Here is a 16,860-nt window from a genome sequence, read left to right on the forward strand (position 1 = left end):
TAGGGTTGTGGTTGTGATGCAATGTTTGGCTGCAGGTTATTGTGACCCCCATGTAAGGCTTGGGGAGTCTGTGGTCATCAGTGGGAAGGGAGAACCCAGCAAATAGGCTATCATAAATTGCCCTCTGGCAGAGAAAATTCAGACATTGTTGGCACGCTAACCTGGTGCTATTTGGCTATAAGCAAGAGCTAAATAGCGCCCAGCAATTTTGATCCCCATCCTGACATAGACAAACAAGGCGGGTTGCTGCTCACTTTCCAAGCGAGCATCTTTATGCCTCTGTGCACATTTGTAAACATCCATGTTTGCATAGGAAAACCGAAGAGCTGGCATTATGCGCCTGCCCTTCTTGGTTGGCAACTCCTTGTCTTTATTGTGTTTGGCCTCAGGTTTGTGTGGCTAGGAGGAGGAGGAGTAAGACGTTGGGATGGCTTTTACAGGGTTGTGTATCCTTGATCCTATATGTTGATAGTGCAGCATTAACTGAATGAGAAGGACAAAAACGGTGAATTTGGACAAAACCTGTCTTCATGCAAAATTACCAGATTCCATAGGACATTAACAGAGAAATAGTCAGACAGAAATGTCGGACAACATGCACAACCCTAGAGAGTAGGTGTCACATGTTCCTTTTCATCATTACCACTGGCAGGAACGCCAGTGAACCCTGGACATGGCTCATCTTGCAAAATAGTAATTGCTTTTCCGTTTTTCTAATGAACATGCCTTCTCTTCTAATGGACAATGTTTGTTTATTGATTGAAGGCATGCCATTTTCCATCGAATCGCCTTAGACTAGTGCATAATAGAGGTCAAAGAAGTCCCACAATTGAGTGCTTTACATTATACTGTTGATAAGGGATTGAGATCCAATAGATGAATGAGTCAGAGTGAGACATGAAATGCAGACCATATGGATGAACTAAATATTTATTTCATATAACATGTACAAAGCAAGGCTGGAAATCCATGAATGACATATGCAGGTATAGGAGTACTTTCATATAGTTCTGGAAAACTGCAGGTTGCAGATCCCTGATCATTTGGACTTTGACTCCCATGAGTACGCATCATTGTCTAAGCTGGATTTGACTGATGGGAGCTGCTGCAAACACATTTGGAGAACCAAAGGTTGTTCATTTACATGGTATAGCTAATCTTGAAAGATGCTAACATTGCAACAGATGAGGGAAGTTAGTGGGCAGGGACAATGAGATGGGCCAGTACAAGTATATCCTTGAGGGTGTGAGGTATTGCTGCTGAGGGCGGATCTGAAAGCTGGAATGATTGCAATGTCCTGATGTCCTTGATGTTGCAGGACTTTGGGTGTGGGGTGCAAGAAGGGAGAAGGAGCAGAACTTGGAATCAGAGGACGGTGGGTGGAATCAGTGAGGATAAATAGGGCATTAGAGTGAAGGGTTTAGGTGGCGAGTATCAGGAAATAGACAGAGTCAGATGGGGAGGGGCCAAGCCCATGAATGGATTTGGAGACTAATGGGAGAGGAGATTTTGAAGACAAATCAATGGTGCGTTGAGAGGCAGCTATCAGAAAGGTGTTAGGCAGAGGTCTGGGGGATGTTATAGAGAGCTTGCATTGCAAAGTTCAGAACTTTGCTTTCTTGATAGTAGCAGAGAGGAAGGGGCAGGAAAAGGCTGACGCAATAGTCACGTCTGCTGAGGATAAGAGTAGTGATGGGTGTTGTGAACGGCTGGTAGGAGAGGTGTCAACAGATCTTCTTAATGTTCAGTCGTAAAGGAGTGGTGGTGGAGGTCTGAAGTGGTTTGCTGTCAAAGACAGTACCCAGGTTGAGAGCATTGGGGGAGCAGCGTAAGGATATATATGACAATGAGTTAAGGCATTGGAGGTAGATGACTTTGGCCTTGAAGGAGTGAAATACCTATTTGTCATCTAGCGCTGGATAGCAGAAATACAATTAGAAATGCATGTAGGCAGGCAAAGGAGAAGAAAATCTATTGTCTGCAAAAAGGAGAGCGGAAAAGCAAAGGGGGGAGATAGAGGGTAAAGAGCAGTGCTCCATGCACAGATTCTTGAGAGGCTCTCACTTTAATAGGGCTGAGATTTCAGGTGTGCAAGTTCCACACGAGAGCAAAGGGAGGCTCAGACAAGCACATTGTGATCCAGGCATGAGCAGGATTCCAGATGCAGTGGTTATGGCAGAGAGATGCGTGATGAACAGGCTGAAAGGATGACTAAAGATTGAGAAGGATGAGAGTTTATGTGATGACCATTAGAGAGGAAATTGGGGACGTGGAATTGACGACTCCTCCAACTGCATCAGCCAATGGGATATTATTTTCTAAACTGACACATGTCAAACACTGACCATACAGATTAAAAACTATGGATGTACTTTAATACTAAAACTTCAATATTAATGTACGCACAAAATTCTAAAAGCTGATTCAATCATTATCAAATTACAGTCACTTTCCATCTATTTTTATGAAAGAGTAGATGTGATCTTCTCATGCGTGATGGGCCATTTTGCATGTGTATCATCGTAAACGTCGTGAAGGCTGCCCTTGGTTGGCTTGTTTTTAGTGTCCTTATGAATAGACATTTTCTGGCCCACAATGCTTAATAATTTCAGCTCAAGGGAGCCGAGCTGCAGGTATGCCTAAAGTCGGGAGAGAGATACAGTATTGTAGTCATTGGTATTTCATGAAAACAAAAGCCCACATCTGGAATATTTTGCCACCTTAAACTATTTTACCAAGTCTCTGAAAATAAACATGCATTGTTCTGTAATAATGAGCATTGGCAAAATAAACAATGAATATTTGCTAAATTTGTCAAATGGTTAAAACAATCTTGCCATGAGACCACCAGGGGGCACAGGCAATATGGCAACTTCACTGCAGACCGCCGTGAACAAGCCATGGATATTATGCAAAACTATCCCCTAAAGTGCAGAGAAACAGGTGTTATTTAACTCCCCATCCCGCAAGCTTGCATGCGTTTGACTTGAAAGCAGGACCTTGATGGCGCGCTACATGTGAGGCGAGAAATGGGCTCTGAGAAGCTTCGTGGTGCCACTCGAAGAAAGAGCAAACACCTTTGACAGGAAGTGGATGCTGCCTAGAGAGATACCACAGGTGTACTCCAGGACCCCCAACCGGCCCATAGAGTCAGGGGTTTGCCCAGAAGCACTTTAAGATAAGATAGCAGCACCCGTGAGATGGATGGGGGTGCAGATTAATACTCCAACACCAAATCAATAATGACAACTCAACAATTTGGCAAAGGGAGTCCGTTTAAAGACAAGTACAAAAAACGGGGCGTCTCATGAATATCAGCGGATGCGTGATCTTCTCTCTCGCTTCACAACCCCAACGAACTTCATAAAAAACACATCATTTATACTAAAAACTAGTCATCACTGACGTTTAAAAGTTGGCATGCAATTCTGTTGGTTCTAGAAAGGTAACTTTAATATAGGTACTATATCTGTATTTGGTAACGGAGTGAGGGGATAGGATAAACACTGTCAGGTGGGACATATAAGCCCTACCTTCAAAAGGGCTACTGTAGACGTCACTAAAAGTACAACATCTCATTGGCTCTACTAATTATAGGACCCTAGATGACTTGGCCCACTATGATTGGGTTGGCATCAACCCCACACATACTTTTCCACTTTGCTTAGCAGCACGCAGAATGGTCGGCCAGTTGCAGGGTGCCTCCATAGCTCCCCCGGCCTTCCTCCAATTATTGTTACAATCAATCATCACTTTAATGGCCATGTGTCAATTATTTCACTGTGGTTGGCCTCGAGACTGCATCTCCTGTCTGGAAAAGTTCTGATATCTTCGCCTGGCCTGCTGCCATGCGTAGGTGTGAAAGTCTCACTTCTTCTCGCTCAGCTGGTCACGTGATCCAGACACAGTGAATTTGCTTCTTCTTCATGTAATTCGTGTATTTGATTTTCGTTTCACCTACCACCTGCCTCAAGTTTCTTATCTTGACCTTTCTGAAGCAGGATATTCTGTTCTTAGCTTCAATTAATTGTAGCTACTGTTCGTCTATTCTACTGATACGACCTTGGCTTTTTTGGCACGATTTGCCTCTGCTGAGTTTCATTTCTGCTGTTTATTCTCGATTTGCTGAATACGAAGCTCTCCTTGTGTGGCCTTTAGCAACCTTTGGTTAATTCTGCTTCTTGCAAAGTGGAAGTATACTTATATAACATGCTTCTTTTGAGGTAGATATGTATAGGTGGCACTTGCAGCGATCTGTCTTCTACTAAGCATAGCAAGCTGCATGATTTTCTTAGCTTTCTTGCGGTTCCAAGCATATGTACATGTTTAAACTGGTCGAATATCTTCATCATGCTTACAGCTTAAGCTTCTTACATTTGACATTGTCCTTTCACTTTAGGTCCATGATGTCCCTTGTCCATGACGTTTCGTCTCTTTGTCATTTTCTGGTCGTCATCTCTTCTATAAGTGAGTCAGTCCAGGTTCTTGTGACGTCACCATTCGTCTTCCATTAAGACCTTCTTGGCTTTTTCAGGGACTGTAATTAGATGATCTTCATTTCTTTTCATTTGTTGATATGGTTTTCTCAATGGGTACCTTACTGTCCATGGTTTTCTTCGTATCGGTACTTCAGTAGGCGTTGTTCTTCTGATGGGTACTGGACAGAGCCCCACTGTGGCTCTCTGCTGGTTTATTTGCTCATCATACGTCACATATTTTGGCGTGAACGTTCCTGGTACTTCACAATGGACAGTTGGAGTGTGGGCTGTACTTGGGACCTCCTCTACACAGGGAACACCACGACCATTGGCTTGCAGACTGAGGTATCTGGACCAGAATTCAGAGACAAGTAGAGCCTTGATCGATGAACTGAAAGGATGGACTGGCAGATACAGTTGGAGGAGCAGTGTCACCAGAAGGGATCTGGCCCGCTACACACTAGATAAGGGGTGACTGTAAAGCACCATAGGGATGGGGCGCGGGGGGTGTCTGTACTCCTTCTCTCTATGTGGCAGAGGAGAGGCGAGAGGACCCCAGCCAAGATTCTCTATTATTGGCATTGTGGCGAGCAATCAAGGCTTAGCTCTCAGGAGGTGATGCAGGCTGGTTCTTAAGTTTAGTGTAGCCCCAAACCCCCACAAATGAATGTCTACACACTATTAGTGAAAAAACGATTAATCTACAATGGCAAATATATACACAGCTCTACGTGGTACCACAATTACTATCAGATTTCATTAAAGTGCATCAACTGTACTTCGTCACACAAATCAATTAATAAAGGGAACCAACAATAGACATAGGAGGAAAGCAGTCTGTTAGAACACTTGGCAGAATACTGGGCCCCTACCACCAGGCACAGTTCTGTAGGAGGATCTCTCCCCGCACCCCCCAACCTGGGCAACCTGTAAATAAAGATATAAAACAAGCCCAGTCCATATATTGTTCAATGAGTCTTATTTCCTTCTAAAATGTTTCTACCACCCCAATGTACCTGGAATAACAGTTCTTCGAAGAGGCGTCGATAGATCCGTCTTGAGTGACTCCCTTTAAGGCAGGAGCCACAGATCGATGGGCCTCGAAGAAGGTGAACTTGGCGTTGATGGTCCTCGATGCAAAGTAAGATGGCGTTGAGGCAGCAGCTTCGGTCCTGGTGGTGCTCATCGACGCAGGGTCGAGGGCGTCCTGCAAAGACGAGGCGTGCGGTGCACCTCTACAACAATGATTTGTTACCACAAAGAGTCTATGAAGAACTTTGGCCCAGGAAGGGCATTGAGTCGTCCAGCGTCTCTGCGGTCTTCGGGTGGCGGGAAACCCACCAGCGGATTCTCCTCAGTGGCCTCGACTTTCTCCGGCGGGACAAAACGTTTGGTGGTGCTGGCGAGAGAGTCCTTGGATTCGAATGTCAATGGAGCGTTGCAGCTCCGATCGGCGGCGGCACAGCGTCAAACGGTCCCCGCTTCTGGGCAACATGGCTTTGACGGGCCTCAAGCGGTTATAGCAAATCTGAAAACCCTGGTCGACGACGGTGGACGGAATGTCCGGTGCTTCTCTTCGTTCTCCTTGGCGGTCCCAGTCTCTGTTCGGCACCCTGTCGGGGGTCTGACTTCCAGGGAGCCTCAGCAAAGGTTAGCGGTGCACAATGTTCCCTTGTAGCTTGGGGTGAGGTCTCCTAGCCAGGCCCTCTCTCAGATCAGTCCTCAACAAACTCGACAGCTTTCGGATCGGGTCGAAGCAAATGCAGCAGCAATTCTTCTTCTTCCAGCTGGGCTTCAAGGATAAGTATCAAGTATCAACTTCAGCTTCTGAATGATTTCTAGCAGAGAGAGGCCCTCATATATACTGTTCTGTCTCTCATTCATTCTGCTGGGTCACACTCAGGCAATCAATCACTCAGAAGGGCATTCAGCAGTCAGGCAGCCAATCAGGCATACAGTGCATTCAGGCCATTCTCTTCCCTCTCAGATACTCACAACAAGGAATGTGTATTGGGGCAAGTACCCAACCATTCAGCACTATACACTGCATTCATACCAGTTTCTCAGTCTTTGTGTCACATAGCAGAAACTAGACACCCATAACAAGAAGTGCATATTGGTCAGCCACTCCATTTACCCAGGTCCCACCCACAGGGTGTACCCACAACATACACTCACTGGGAAGGCTACAGTCATTCTGGCCTGGACTTCCCCGCAACACCATATATGGAACTCCCACCCAACACCAGTCAGGGGGAAGGGACAGAGGCAGGGCTTCCCCGGACTATGGGAAAAACAAGGTAACAGGCATTTCCTGAGGAAATGGAAGACACAAGTCCTGCACAGGCATCACTAAAGAGGGGGAGTGCAATCCTTTATGGTGGTAAGGCCAGGTAATGACTTGGTCTGACCCCTTAAACCCAAAGTTTGTCGAGACAGAAACTACAGTGGAGGAGCTGGCAACATCAAGGGGACGGTGGTACTGAGGAGGTGTTACAGGTGCTGGGCACAAGCTTCATCGGGAAAATTAGGAGAAAAACCACCAAGCAAGGCAAAGCAGGAAGGCACAATGCATTTTGGTTGGCCTAAGACAGGCTGAGTAGGTGAAAGGAGGAACAGGATGCAGGTAAGGAGGAATATTCGAGGTGCCCATTAGGGGAAGAAGTTAAAAGCTTTGTGATTGAGGAGGGTCCAGCCCCGTGAATAAATGGCGTGGTAGGAAGAAGAGCTGGCAATTCCCGACTTCACTTGAATCTGACAGAGAAGCACACCTGTACCTTCAGTTGGTGAAGGAGACAATACGACTGGTTGGATAGGACTGGAACAAGGTCCTGAAACCAGTGGAAAAACACTCAGACATTTGAGTGTTTGGGGACCTAGGGTAAACCTCCAACGCCATTGGAAAGTGAGTCAGCATCACAGCCAGTGTGGAGAGACTTCGAGCTTTCTTTTGAGATGATCATCTCCCTATTTGCTTATCTGACATGTCTAAATATATGCTATCAACCATACCTCCTGTGTCCAGTCTTTTTAGGAATCATGTGTGGGCCTCCTGACAGCTGGCAAAAAACTATTTTAAGAAAAATGACATATTACAGATCGAATCACTGTATTAACTGCTGCACTAAACGAACTGTCTGGACTTCCCAGAGGTGGTATATTGGGGAGAATTGCAAAGTTAGTAATGCCATTGTAAAATTGACACACAGTTTCTATGTCACAGTTGTTCCATGCTACTTTTGTGACTTCCTGATTGACACAATACCTCTACTTTTACACAAACAAATGATTGTGTTTACCTGAAAGTCTTGTTCATCTCCATATAGCACATTTGTGATCTGCTCGGACAAACAAAAATCTGAAGCTGGGTCCCATTTGCATGTTTCTTGCTCAGTTTTTCTCCCTCTCAGCTTTTCCTCCACTGAAAGTAGTTTCTTTTGCACAGCAAGAAGTTTTGCACTTTTTGGTCGCTTCTGAGCAGCTTTTGCATGCACTTTGTTGGAGAAAATATTTGTAAAATCAATATCATACAATGACATTATACACAGTCAAGGCAGGCAATGAAACATTGTTTGTTCCGAGACCAATAAATCAAGAATTCAAGCCAATTCTAGTATCAACGTATTCACATCAAGCTGTACTCTTGTCCCATTTTCCCACTGTGGGTCAGAGACATGTCATGCACCTTCCCGCTTCACTGAGCGTGGGGCATGTTGACTGGTTGAACGCCATGTGGAGGCGGCGGAGGCGAAAGGGGAAGACCTAATGTATCCCACCAAGTAATGCAGGTGGATGTAAGGAGCCATAACACAATACTATTGTTATCCTTATGATGCTTCCCCAATGACAATGGCTAGAAAAAAATGGCTAACATTTCTTTTTCCAAAGGCGATAATGTTGCGTTTAGTGGTGATCCTTGTAGAATGTTCATTGACCCTTTTGTGCATTTCCTGGGTAAGACCAGTGAGATGGGGCGAGGCCCGCCTCTTTATCCTCATTGGCCTTTGGTGCGTTTACTTTGCATCTGTGAACCTCCTGCATTTCACTGTTTTCTGCCTCCATTTTTTTAAATCGGGCTTTGGTGCGTTTACTTTCCATTTGTGAAACCCCCTGCATTTCAGTTTTTTGTGCCGCTAATTTGACTTCCCCTACTATGCCTCCTGGTGAGTTTAGCTAGAACTGTACTGTGCAGCCACTCCTCTCTCTTTCATTGGCCAATCCTCTGCCGTCCTATGGCTCTCTCCATTTCTCGAATATTCTCTAACTGCTACACTATCACTTGTCCCCCCCCTCTTTCTAACAAAGTCCAGTAGGAAAAAGAACAAAAAGGATACATTGAGTGCAAACCCTGGGTTTCCTGTTGCAGACACCTATGCCAGTGCTTCCTCTAGAGAAGTTTTCACTGATGTCCTCTCTTCTGTCCCATCTACAGATCTATGGACCCCCCCACCTCATTTCTTCCCTCTCCACATGGTTTACCATTAACGGTGGCACCAAGTGGGAAGTCCTCTTGGCACTATCCTGGTTCAGGATCCACAACCCAACTCCCTCCCTCCCTCCCTCCTTCCCTCCCTCCCTCCCTCCCTCCCTCCCTTCCTTCCTTCCTTCCTTCCTTCCTTCCTTCCTTCCTTCCTTCCTTCCTTCCTTCCTTCCTTCCTTCCTTCCTTCCTTCCTTCCTTCCTTCCTTCCTTCCTTCCTTCCTTCCTTCCTTCCTTCCTTCCTTCCTTCCTTCCTTCCTTCCTCTGCAAAGGCACAGACCTCCTACACCTGGCAACTCTTAACGCTTGCACAGCCAACAAACACTCCGCTGACATCCGTCTCCTTCTTGAAGACATTGACCTTGACATTCTTGCTCTTACCCAGACATGGGTCAGTGCCAGTTCAGTCACTGCTTTTGACTCCCTCCTCCCCGATGGCTTCAAGATCATTTCCAAGCCTCAACCTCACCGTTCTGGCAGGGGACGGGCGGTGGCCTTAATCTTCCGAGTTGGTTCCTGCTTCCATTTTACCTACCTAGCTCTAGCTCTATTCCTCCTTAGAAAGCCTGGTTTGCAAGCTGGTCATTTCTCCCCCTCCTCCACCCTGACCCTTGCCACCATTTACTGGCCTCCAGGTGCCACCACCCTGTTCCTCTCTGAAGGGGCTGACTTCTGCTCTTCCTTACTTTCATCCACATCCAACCTCCTTCTGGGTGACTTCAACATCCAACTGGACTCCCCAGGCTCTGCATCCATGCTCTTCACTGACCTCTGCACCTCGCTTTCCTCCTCTCCCATCTGGGCCGACTCACTCAGTGGGACACACTCTGGATGCCCTCATACACTCAGACCTCTCTCCCCCCATTAGTTACCCCACTCCCCTTGGTGACCATGCTCCCTTCGCCACCCACTTGAGTCCCCTTACCAACCCTCAACTCCCCGAAAGTCCCATCCACCCACTGAAACTGGTGTCTGCAGCTGCCTTCACTTCCACCTTCACCCCCCCTACCTCTACCTCCGACTTTGCCCTCAGTCTCAATACTCATGACATTCTTGCCCCAGTCATGAGGATCCACTTGAAACCTGCCTCTAAGCGTAACACCTGGCATGACGCCGAACTTGTGACCATGAAATGTTAAGTGCAGGGCTGCAGACCGGAAATGGCAAACCTCAGGCTCATCCTCTGATAAACTGGCCTGCCGCCTGCTCCAAAGGAAATACAGACACTCAATCCATGCCAAGAAAAGAGCTCACATTCAGGCACAGGTTTGTGGTGCATCCAATAACACGGCTGAACTTTTCAAGATCTGCAGGGTATTAGCCAACCCCTCCTCAGTTTCCTCCTCCCCTTCTCCCTCCCAGGCCCTCTTCAATACACTGGCCTAGCACTTTGCCTCCAAAACCCAGGACATCCTCACCACCCTTGCTACACACCCTCACAACCCATGCCACACCCCGGTCCCTGTCCCCCTTCCTCCCTCTCTCGCCTCCTTCACAACTGAAGTTACCAGAGTTGTCCTCTCCAAGAAAGCCTCTTTTAACCAGGTATCCCCCTGCACATCCAGGATCATCAAGGAGAACATCAGCTCTCTTGCCCCTGCTCTCGCTGATTTCTGCAATCACTCTTATCACAGGATCCTTTCCCTCCTCCCTTAAGCACTCTTGTGTGCCCAGTCTAGAAAAAAAAAAACCTTTGGCAGCCCCCGCCAACTACTGCCCTATTTCCATCACTCCCTTCCCGGGGAAACTGCTGGAGAAGTTGGTTTTAACCAAACTCAACTCTCACACTGAACTTGTTGGTGGTCTCCATGACGATCAATCTGGATTCTGAGCATCCAGAGGCACAGAAACTGCTCTTCTGAACACCCGCAAAGAACTGCTTGCATCTCTGGACTCAACACCTCCGCTTTCCTTACCCTTCTCGATCTCTCTTATGCCTTTGTCACAGTCAACCATTCCATCCTCATACAAATGCTCCACGATACCCTTGGCATCTCGGTACAGGCACTGGACTGGCTGACATCCTTCCTTACTGACCGCTCTTCCCATGTCATCCTGGGCACCTTCTCACCTACTCCCATCTCCACCTGTGGTGTCCTCCCCAGGGTTCTATCCTCTCCCCCTAGCTCTTTAATATCTACCTTTCTCTGCTTGCAAGCCTCATCTCCTCCAACTTCCAGTGTTACGCAGACGACACACAGCTCTTTTTCAAACTTTCTGCTGACCCTCTTGCACCTTCCATCATCCCGGACTGCCTATCTGCCATCCAGTCCTGGTGCACTGCCAACGATCTCTGCCTCAACACCTGTAAAACTGAGATCCTTCCCATTGGGACCCCGGCTCTCTCCCTTTACTCTACCCTTCCTCCTTGGGCTCGCCCCCTGCGCCCTCTTCTGAAGCCAGAAACCTTGGAGTCATCTTCGACTCCTCTCTCCTTCCTCCCTCACACTCAGGATATTGCCAAGAAGTCCCACTTTCAGGTCTTCCTGCACAGGAATTCTCCATTTCCTAACTTCTCCCCCCAGAGGCTCATGTGACCCAAACCCTGGTTCTCTCTAGGCTGGACTATTGCAATAGCTGCCTCCTGAATCTACCGTCTTCCACTCTGCAACCCCTCCAGCTAAACCAGAATAGAACAGCAAGACATATCCTTGGCCTTAAGCCCAGGACTGCATCTCTCCTGCACTAAAAAGTCTCCACTGGCTCCTGGTTGCTGCTCGGATTAAATTAAAATCTCTCTGCATCATCCACAAGGTGGTCTGGGCCCAGGGACCACACCATCTTTAACCTCATCTTACTAAATACTCTCCCTCTAGACCACTCCGCTCCTTTGGCTCCAACTCTGTGTGTAAAGCATTTTGCTAAACAGAGGGCAGGTGGTTGTTGCTTTCCTCAGCTGGCTCCGTCCTATGAACAGACCACCCCACAGACCCCCTCTGTGCCTTGAGCAGGATCTTTTTAAAATTCCAGAAGCTCCTTAAGACTCCTCTTTACCTCCTCCTTCCCTTCGTCTCTCCCCTGCTAATCCCACAGTTGCTGAGATTGGTGTTCTGGGCCCTTATGCATCGTCTGGGCCCCTGACCTCCCCACCCAAAGGGGCCTGCTTCTCTCTATACTCTAGACTTGCACCCTCTCCCCTGGAGACTCACACTTCCAGCCCTCACGGCTCCAGGCAGTGTTGCAACACCCCAAGCACTTAATCTGTGGCCCGTCCATGAGTTAGGACTCCCAAAAGGTTAGCCCCCTGCCCTCTTCCTTGCTGCACTTGCACATTCTGAATACTCTCAAGACATAGTAGGTTCATCCTCTTTTTCCTCTATATGCTCTTAAATAAGTGTTATGTATTGCAATTTACCTCCTACCCCTGCTCCCTCCCTTGCCCTGTGGGCACTTTGAAACAGTATTGTCTAATTGTATAAACCCGAAGTGACATCACAGGAAGCGATGGAACACAACCTTTTACCCCTTGACAAAACAGGAAGTGGCATCACATAGCATCACATTGCATGGTTCCTAATTACAGTATGAACAATATGGTTACAATATCACTGTAACGTACAGGAATGGATCACCATATGTATCGGCAGAAAAAAAAACATGCTATAACTGCAACTTGCGAAAGCAAAATACATAGTCCGAAATGGATGCTTATTAGACTCTAAATGCTTTTTGGAGTATTGTGTCAGCATTGTGAATTTGAGGTGTTTAAGAACAGACTAAATCAGTGACTCACCCCCTGAAGTGCACCTGAAATAAACTTTTAATGAGTCTAGCAATTATTGTATAGAATTCCAGAAAGACAAATATTTGTTATTCCTATTCTTTCTTATTTAGAGTCACTGGAGGTACTCCGTGCCTATAGCACCATTCCCCAGTCCTTTGGCAGGGACTTGTCTGAAGGGGCCTGAACATTTTTCTACCCCTTTAAAAGGAAGATGCCATTATGGATGGACCCTACAGAACAATGCACTTCTTTGGTAAGATTATCTCCTAAGAAGTACCCCATATGGGATTTCAGGGACAGTCAATCCCTAAGGCTGAGCCCAATATTCCTGGCAGGGAAACACGTGGGCCGCTGGAGAAACGTAACAAGTTATCATTGCAAAGATAGCATTACATCAAAAGAGCTAGATTCTGCGGAAGACTGGAAGGACTCCAAGACTACCGCGTCCCACAAGCAAACAGTATGTCAAGAAAACTTCATTGAAACTGCACACAGTTATATATTTTTAAAAAAAACATACTGTGCTTGAATGCGGAGGCCCGGTGCAGCAAACCCTCTCCCTGCGTGCATGAGAAGAAATTCCAAGATGGCGAGCCTAGATCAAGGCTCGGTCCTTGTCCCCATGTAGGGAGGGGCAGGGCCTTAGAGAAGGCAGGCAAGCCACAAGTAAATTTTGCCCAACTAGTCCCATTTCCAACTTGAATATGGTTAAGTGAGAGCGCCTCTGAGGTGCGCCCAGAGTGCTATATACGCGGCTGGCTTTCCCATGATCGTGTTGGTGTATGGAGGCAGGAGCAAAAGAAGAATGAGTGGGATGGAGGAGAGTGGTGGCCAGAGGGCAAGAGTGGAGTTTGGAGGAAGTGAAGGAAAAGAAGATGGCGGTGAAGGGGAACTTCAGAAGGATTGAGGTGTCTGGAGGGAGAGATAAGGCAGGAGAGGAAAGATTATAGAGGACGTTTGAGGTTGTCACCTCAAGAGAGGAGGTGACTATGGAGAAGGAGGTTGGAGGAGACCTCGGGTTTGAGGAGCAGTGAGGAGGGTGGTAGAAACATCAGAAGGTGGATAGTATGTAGGAGTCTGAGGCAAAATCAGGAGGAACGGCAGAGATGAGTGCTAAGAGGTGGTGGTTAAAGATAGAGATGGGAAGGAGGAGAGGAATTGCAGAATGAAACTTGAAAGAGTTGAGCAGGAGCAAGCATACTAAAACCCTCACACGATGAAGTTGACGAGGGGTAAGAGCACATGGTGGACAGCAAAGAGGTAAACGGAGAGGTGGAGGAGTACAGGGTAGAGGAGAGGACACAAGACTGCTCTATAGTAGGCATATATTTCTTTTATCTTAGCGGATCTCAGTTCAGTGTAGTGAACTGGGAATGACTCATTACATTTACCAAAGTCCCTGTGTAAATGAGGGTGGGCACCAGGGTAACCAGTATGAGTATTGTGCAGTGGGATTGATTATTTTCCCTTTGCAACCCAGGGCCTCAAGAATACTTTCTGCTAGTCTTAACCTCTTCCACGGATGGTGACACCACTTGTTGCATTTTTGGGCGGCGGGATCTGGTGCCTCTGGCTAGGGGGCTACTTGTGCCAGAGTGACATACCTTGAAAAAGTGATTTAAATGTGAGCAATTGGTGCGCTCTGTCTCTTGCTGGACATTGATCACTGTGAAGAAGGGCCCCTCTTGCCACCAGAAGGACATTGGGGGTCATTCCGAGGTTGGAGGTAAGTACCGGGCTTTACCGGCATGGAGCAAATAACGTGTTCGATCTGGTAATAGACCGCTAAAAGCGGCCTATTACCACTTTGCGGGCACGAGCTTTGCGCCATGCCGGTAAGGTACCTAGCGCCATGCCGCAAAAGGGCCCCAAAAAGCCCTTAGCGGCATAAAGCGCACCGTACATAACACTACCGCCATAGAGTAAAGCGGCATTAGCAGTGACCGTAAATAGTGGTGACTGTAATTAGCGGTCACCGCTATTTACTGTTACCGTTAAATAGCGGAACCATAAATATCGTCATCGCACAGGAACAGGAAGGAGCGTGGTGGCCATCTTTAAAAACACAATCCATTGCCATCCTCACCAGGCAGGACCCCTGGGACCATTTTGAACCTTGGAAAAGGCCATCAGAAGCAGCAGGAATGCCAAAAGCACCCAAGAAGATAGCAGACCGGCTCCGCAAGCAGCGCTTCAACCCCGATGAATTGCAGATCATGGTGGACACCCTCGAGGAGCATGCCGACATTGTCTTCAGCTGAGACATGTGGAGAGAGCCGGTGCTCAGGAAGAAAAACATCTGGGCACTAGTGGCCCAGAGGGTGAGCGCAGTCGGCAGCACCCCCGCACCCGCAAGGACTGCCGCAAGCGGTGGGACGACCTGCGGCTGAGGGCGCAGAGCATCCTCTCGGCAAACCGCAGCCAGGCCCAGGAGACCGGAAGGGGCCCAAGTTCCCCCATGAAACTGATGCCATGGGAGGAGACGTGTGCCGGCTTGACCGGCCAAGAATCAATAGAAGGGGTCGGCAACATGGAGTGTGGGGCACCGTCGTCCGCTGATGGAGGTGAGTGTCCAAAGTCTACACTGCCAATGCCAATGCCATGATATACAAAAGAAAGGCCCGGCAAGGATTCACGGCATGGTGTACCCCCCCCCATTAAATTCATGCCGAAGCAACTGTGACCCAAGCAAGTACCAAGTGCAAGGGCATAACACACATTACACATACCGCACGAAGTGGCACATCCCATGAGGCACACTGTGCAGCTGTTGTGGACAGTGTGCTAGTCAGACAGCACAGTACCCGGCCAAGATGAGTGACACCGACACCTGCATGCATATCCCACCCATAAATTGAATGTAGTGCTGTTGCATACCCAAATGCCCATAACCCCCAAATGACTGAATATGTGAATGTAGCCATGTATGAAAGTTGGGTCTCAAATCATCTCTCATGTCGTCCCTCTCTTCTACCCCCACAGGCAGTGAGCATGACAGCGAGGACCACAAGACCAGCTGTCCCACCACCTCCAGAGGCAAAGGCAGGGTCTGCCGCATCCCAGCCAGGAAGAGCACACCTGGAAGTGCAACACCGGCTCCTGCAAGGCCCATGGAGGGTGCACCACCCCTACCCCTCCCTGCATTGGCACCAGGAACATTGTTAACCCCAAGGTCCGAGGAGTCAAGCGTCGCTGGGGAGGTGGCAGCTACGGCCCCCCTGGAATCTGTAGACAGCCCCTTTTCCACCTGTGGAGCGGCAGAGGAGGACACATATTCAGTCGTCCACACCCCAGAGGCCAGCACCTACCCACAGGTCTCATGCAGCGACTCGGATAAGCCAGACACACCTGGCCAATGTGCCCGTGGATGAGCACAGGAACAAGCCAATCCTGTGCCCAGTCCCCCAGGCGAAGCCCTGGCAGGTCATGGCAGCCCAACCCCCTGCAGGGACGACACACCATTGGCTGATGCGCAGCGTGAAGCGCAGCTCACCACCCTCATCACCGAGCTGATGCAGGACAATCGGCAGGGCAGGGAGGAGTGGTGGGAGGAATTAAGGGCAATGCGGCAGGTGGTGACGGACAGCACCAACCGTCTATGTGATTTCCTTGGACACATTGCTGATGCCTTGGAGGCTGCACATCCTTCTCAACAGGCTGAGCCTGAGGACACCCCGTCGACCAGTAACTCGACCCGGACAAAACTACTGCGTCGGTCACTCCGTTCCCAGCGCTGCCGGGACATGGCTACCCCGGGCCCCGTGTGTGGGGGAGGGGGGGGAGGGTGTGTGGGGGAGTTCGGGGGAGGGAGATGAGGGTGTGTGTGGGGGGTTTGTTATTCACTTAGGCTATTACAATTTCAATATACCGTTTGTGTTGCAAAGGTAAACCAGTGTGGACATTCATCATTGCACATGTGTCTTCTGATATCTGACAGTGCATGGTGAACATGTATCCCCACACCCAGTGCCCTATGTCCTCATGTCATGACACCCTCTGCTGACTTGTGTGTCAGTTATATTGTCCAATCAATGCTTGTCACACGGCATGTCCCTTCTGTGCTTCGGCACCATGATGCTGTCCTGCCCCTTCTTCCTCCTCATACCCATCATCATCATCATCTGGTGGTAGCAGTCCCATGTCAGGGCACAGGGGCATGTTCCAAGGGATGCACATATTG

The 16,860-nt window shown here is 48.4% G+C and overlaps 1 protein-coding gene across 1 annotated transcript in view; it reads right to left on the bottom strand.

Annotated features, from left to right (window-relative positions):
• Positions 1-904: 904 nt before the first annotated feature.
• CCDC83 (coiled-coil domain containing 83) overlaps positions 905-16,860 on the bottom strand; it is a 472,571-nt gene continuing 456,615 nt past the window's right edge. The window contains exons 10-11 of the mRNA XM_069639776.1: positions 7,778-7,971; positions 905-2,639 (exon numbers count right to left, since the gene is read on the bottom strand). Coding sequence (XP_069495877.1) covers positions 2,463-2,639; positions 7,778-7,971 — 371 coding nt within the window. The 3' untranslated portion in view covers positions 905-2,462. The remainder of the gene's footprint in view (positions 2,640-7,777; positions 7,972-16,860) is intronic.

The sequence above is a fragment of the Ambystoma mexicanum genome, chromosome 7q (genome assembly GCF_040938575.1).
Source record: "Ambystoma mexicanum isolate Mex_15411 chromosome 7q, UKY_AmexF1_1, whole genome shotgun sequence".
Classification (NCBI taxonomy): Eukaryota; Metazoa; Chordata; class Amphibia; order Caudata; family Ambystomatidae; genus Ambystoma; species Ambystoma mexicanum.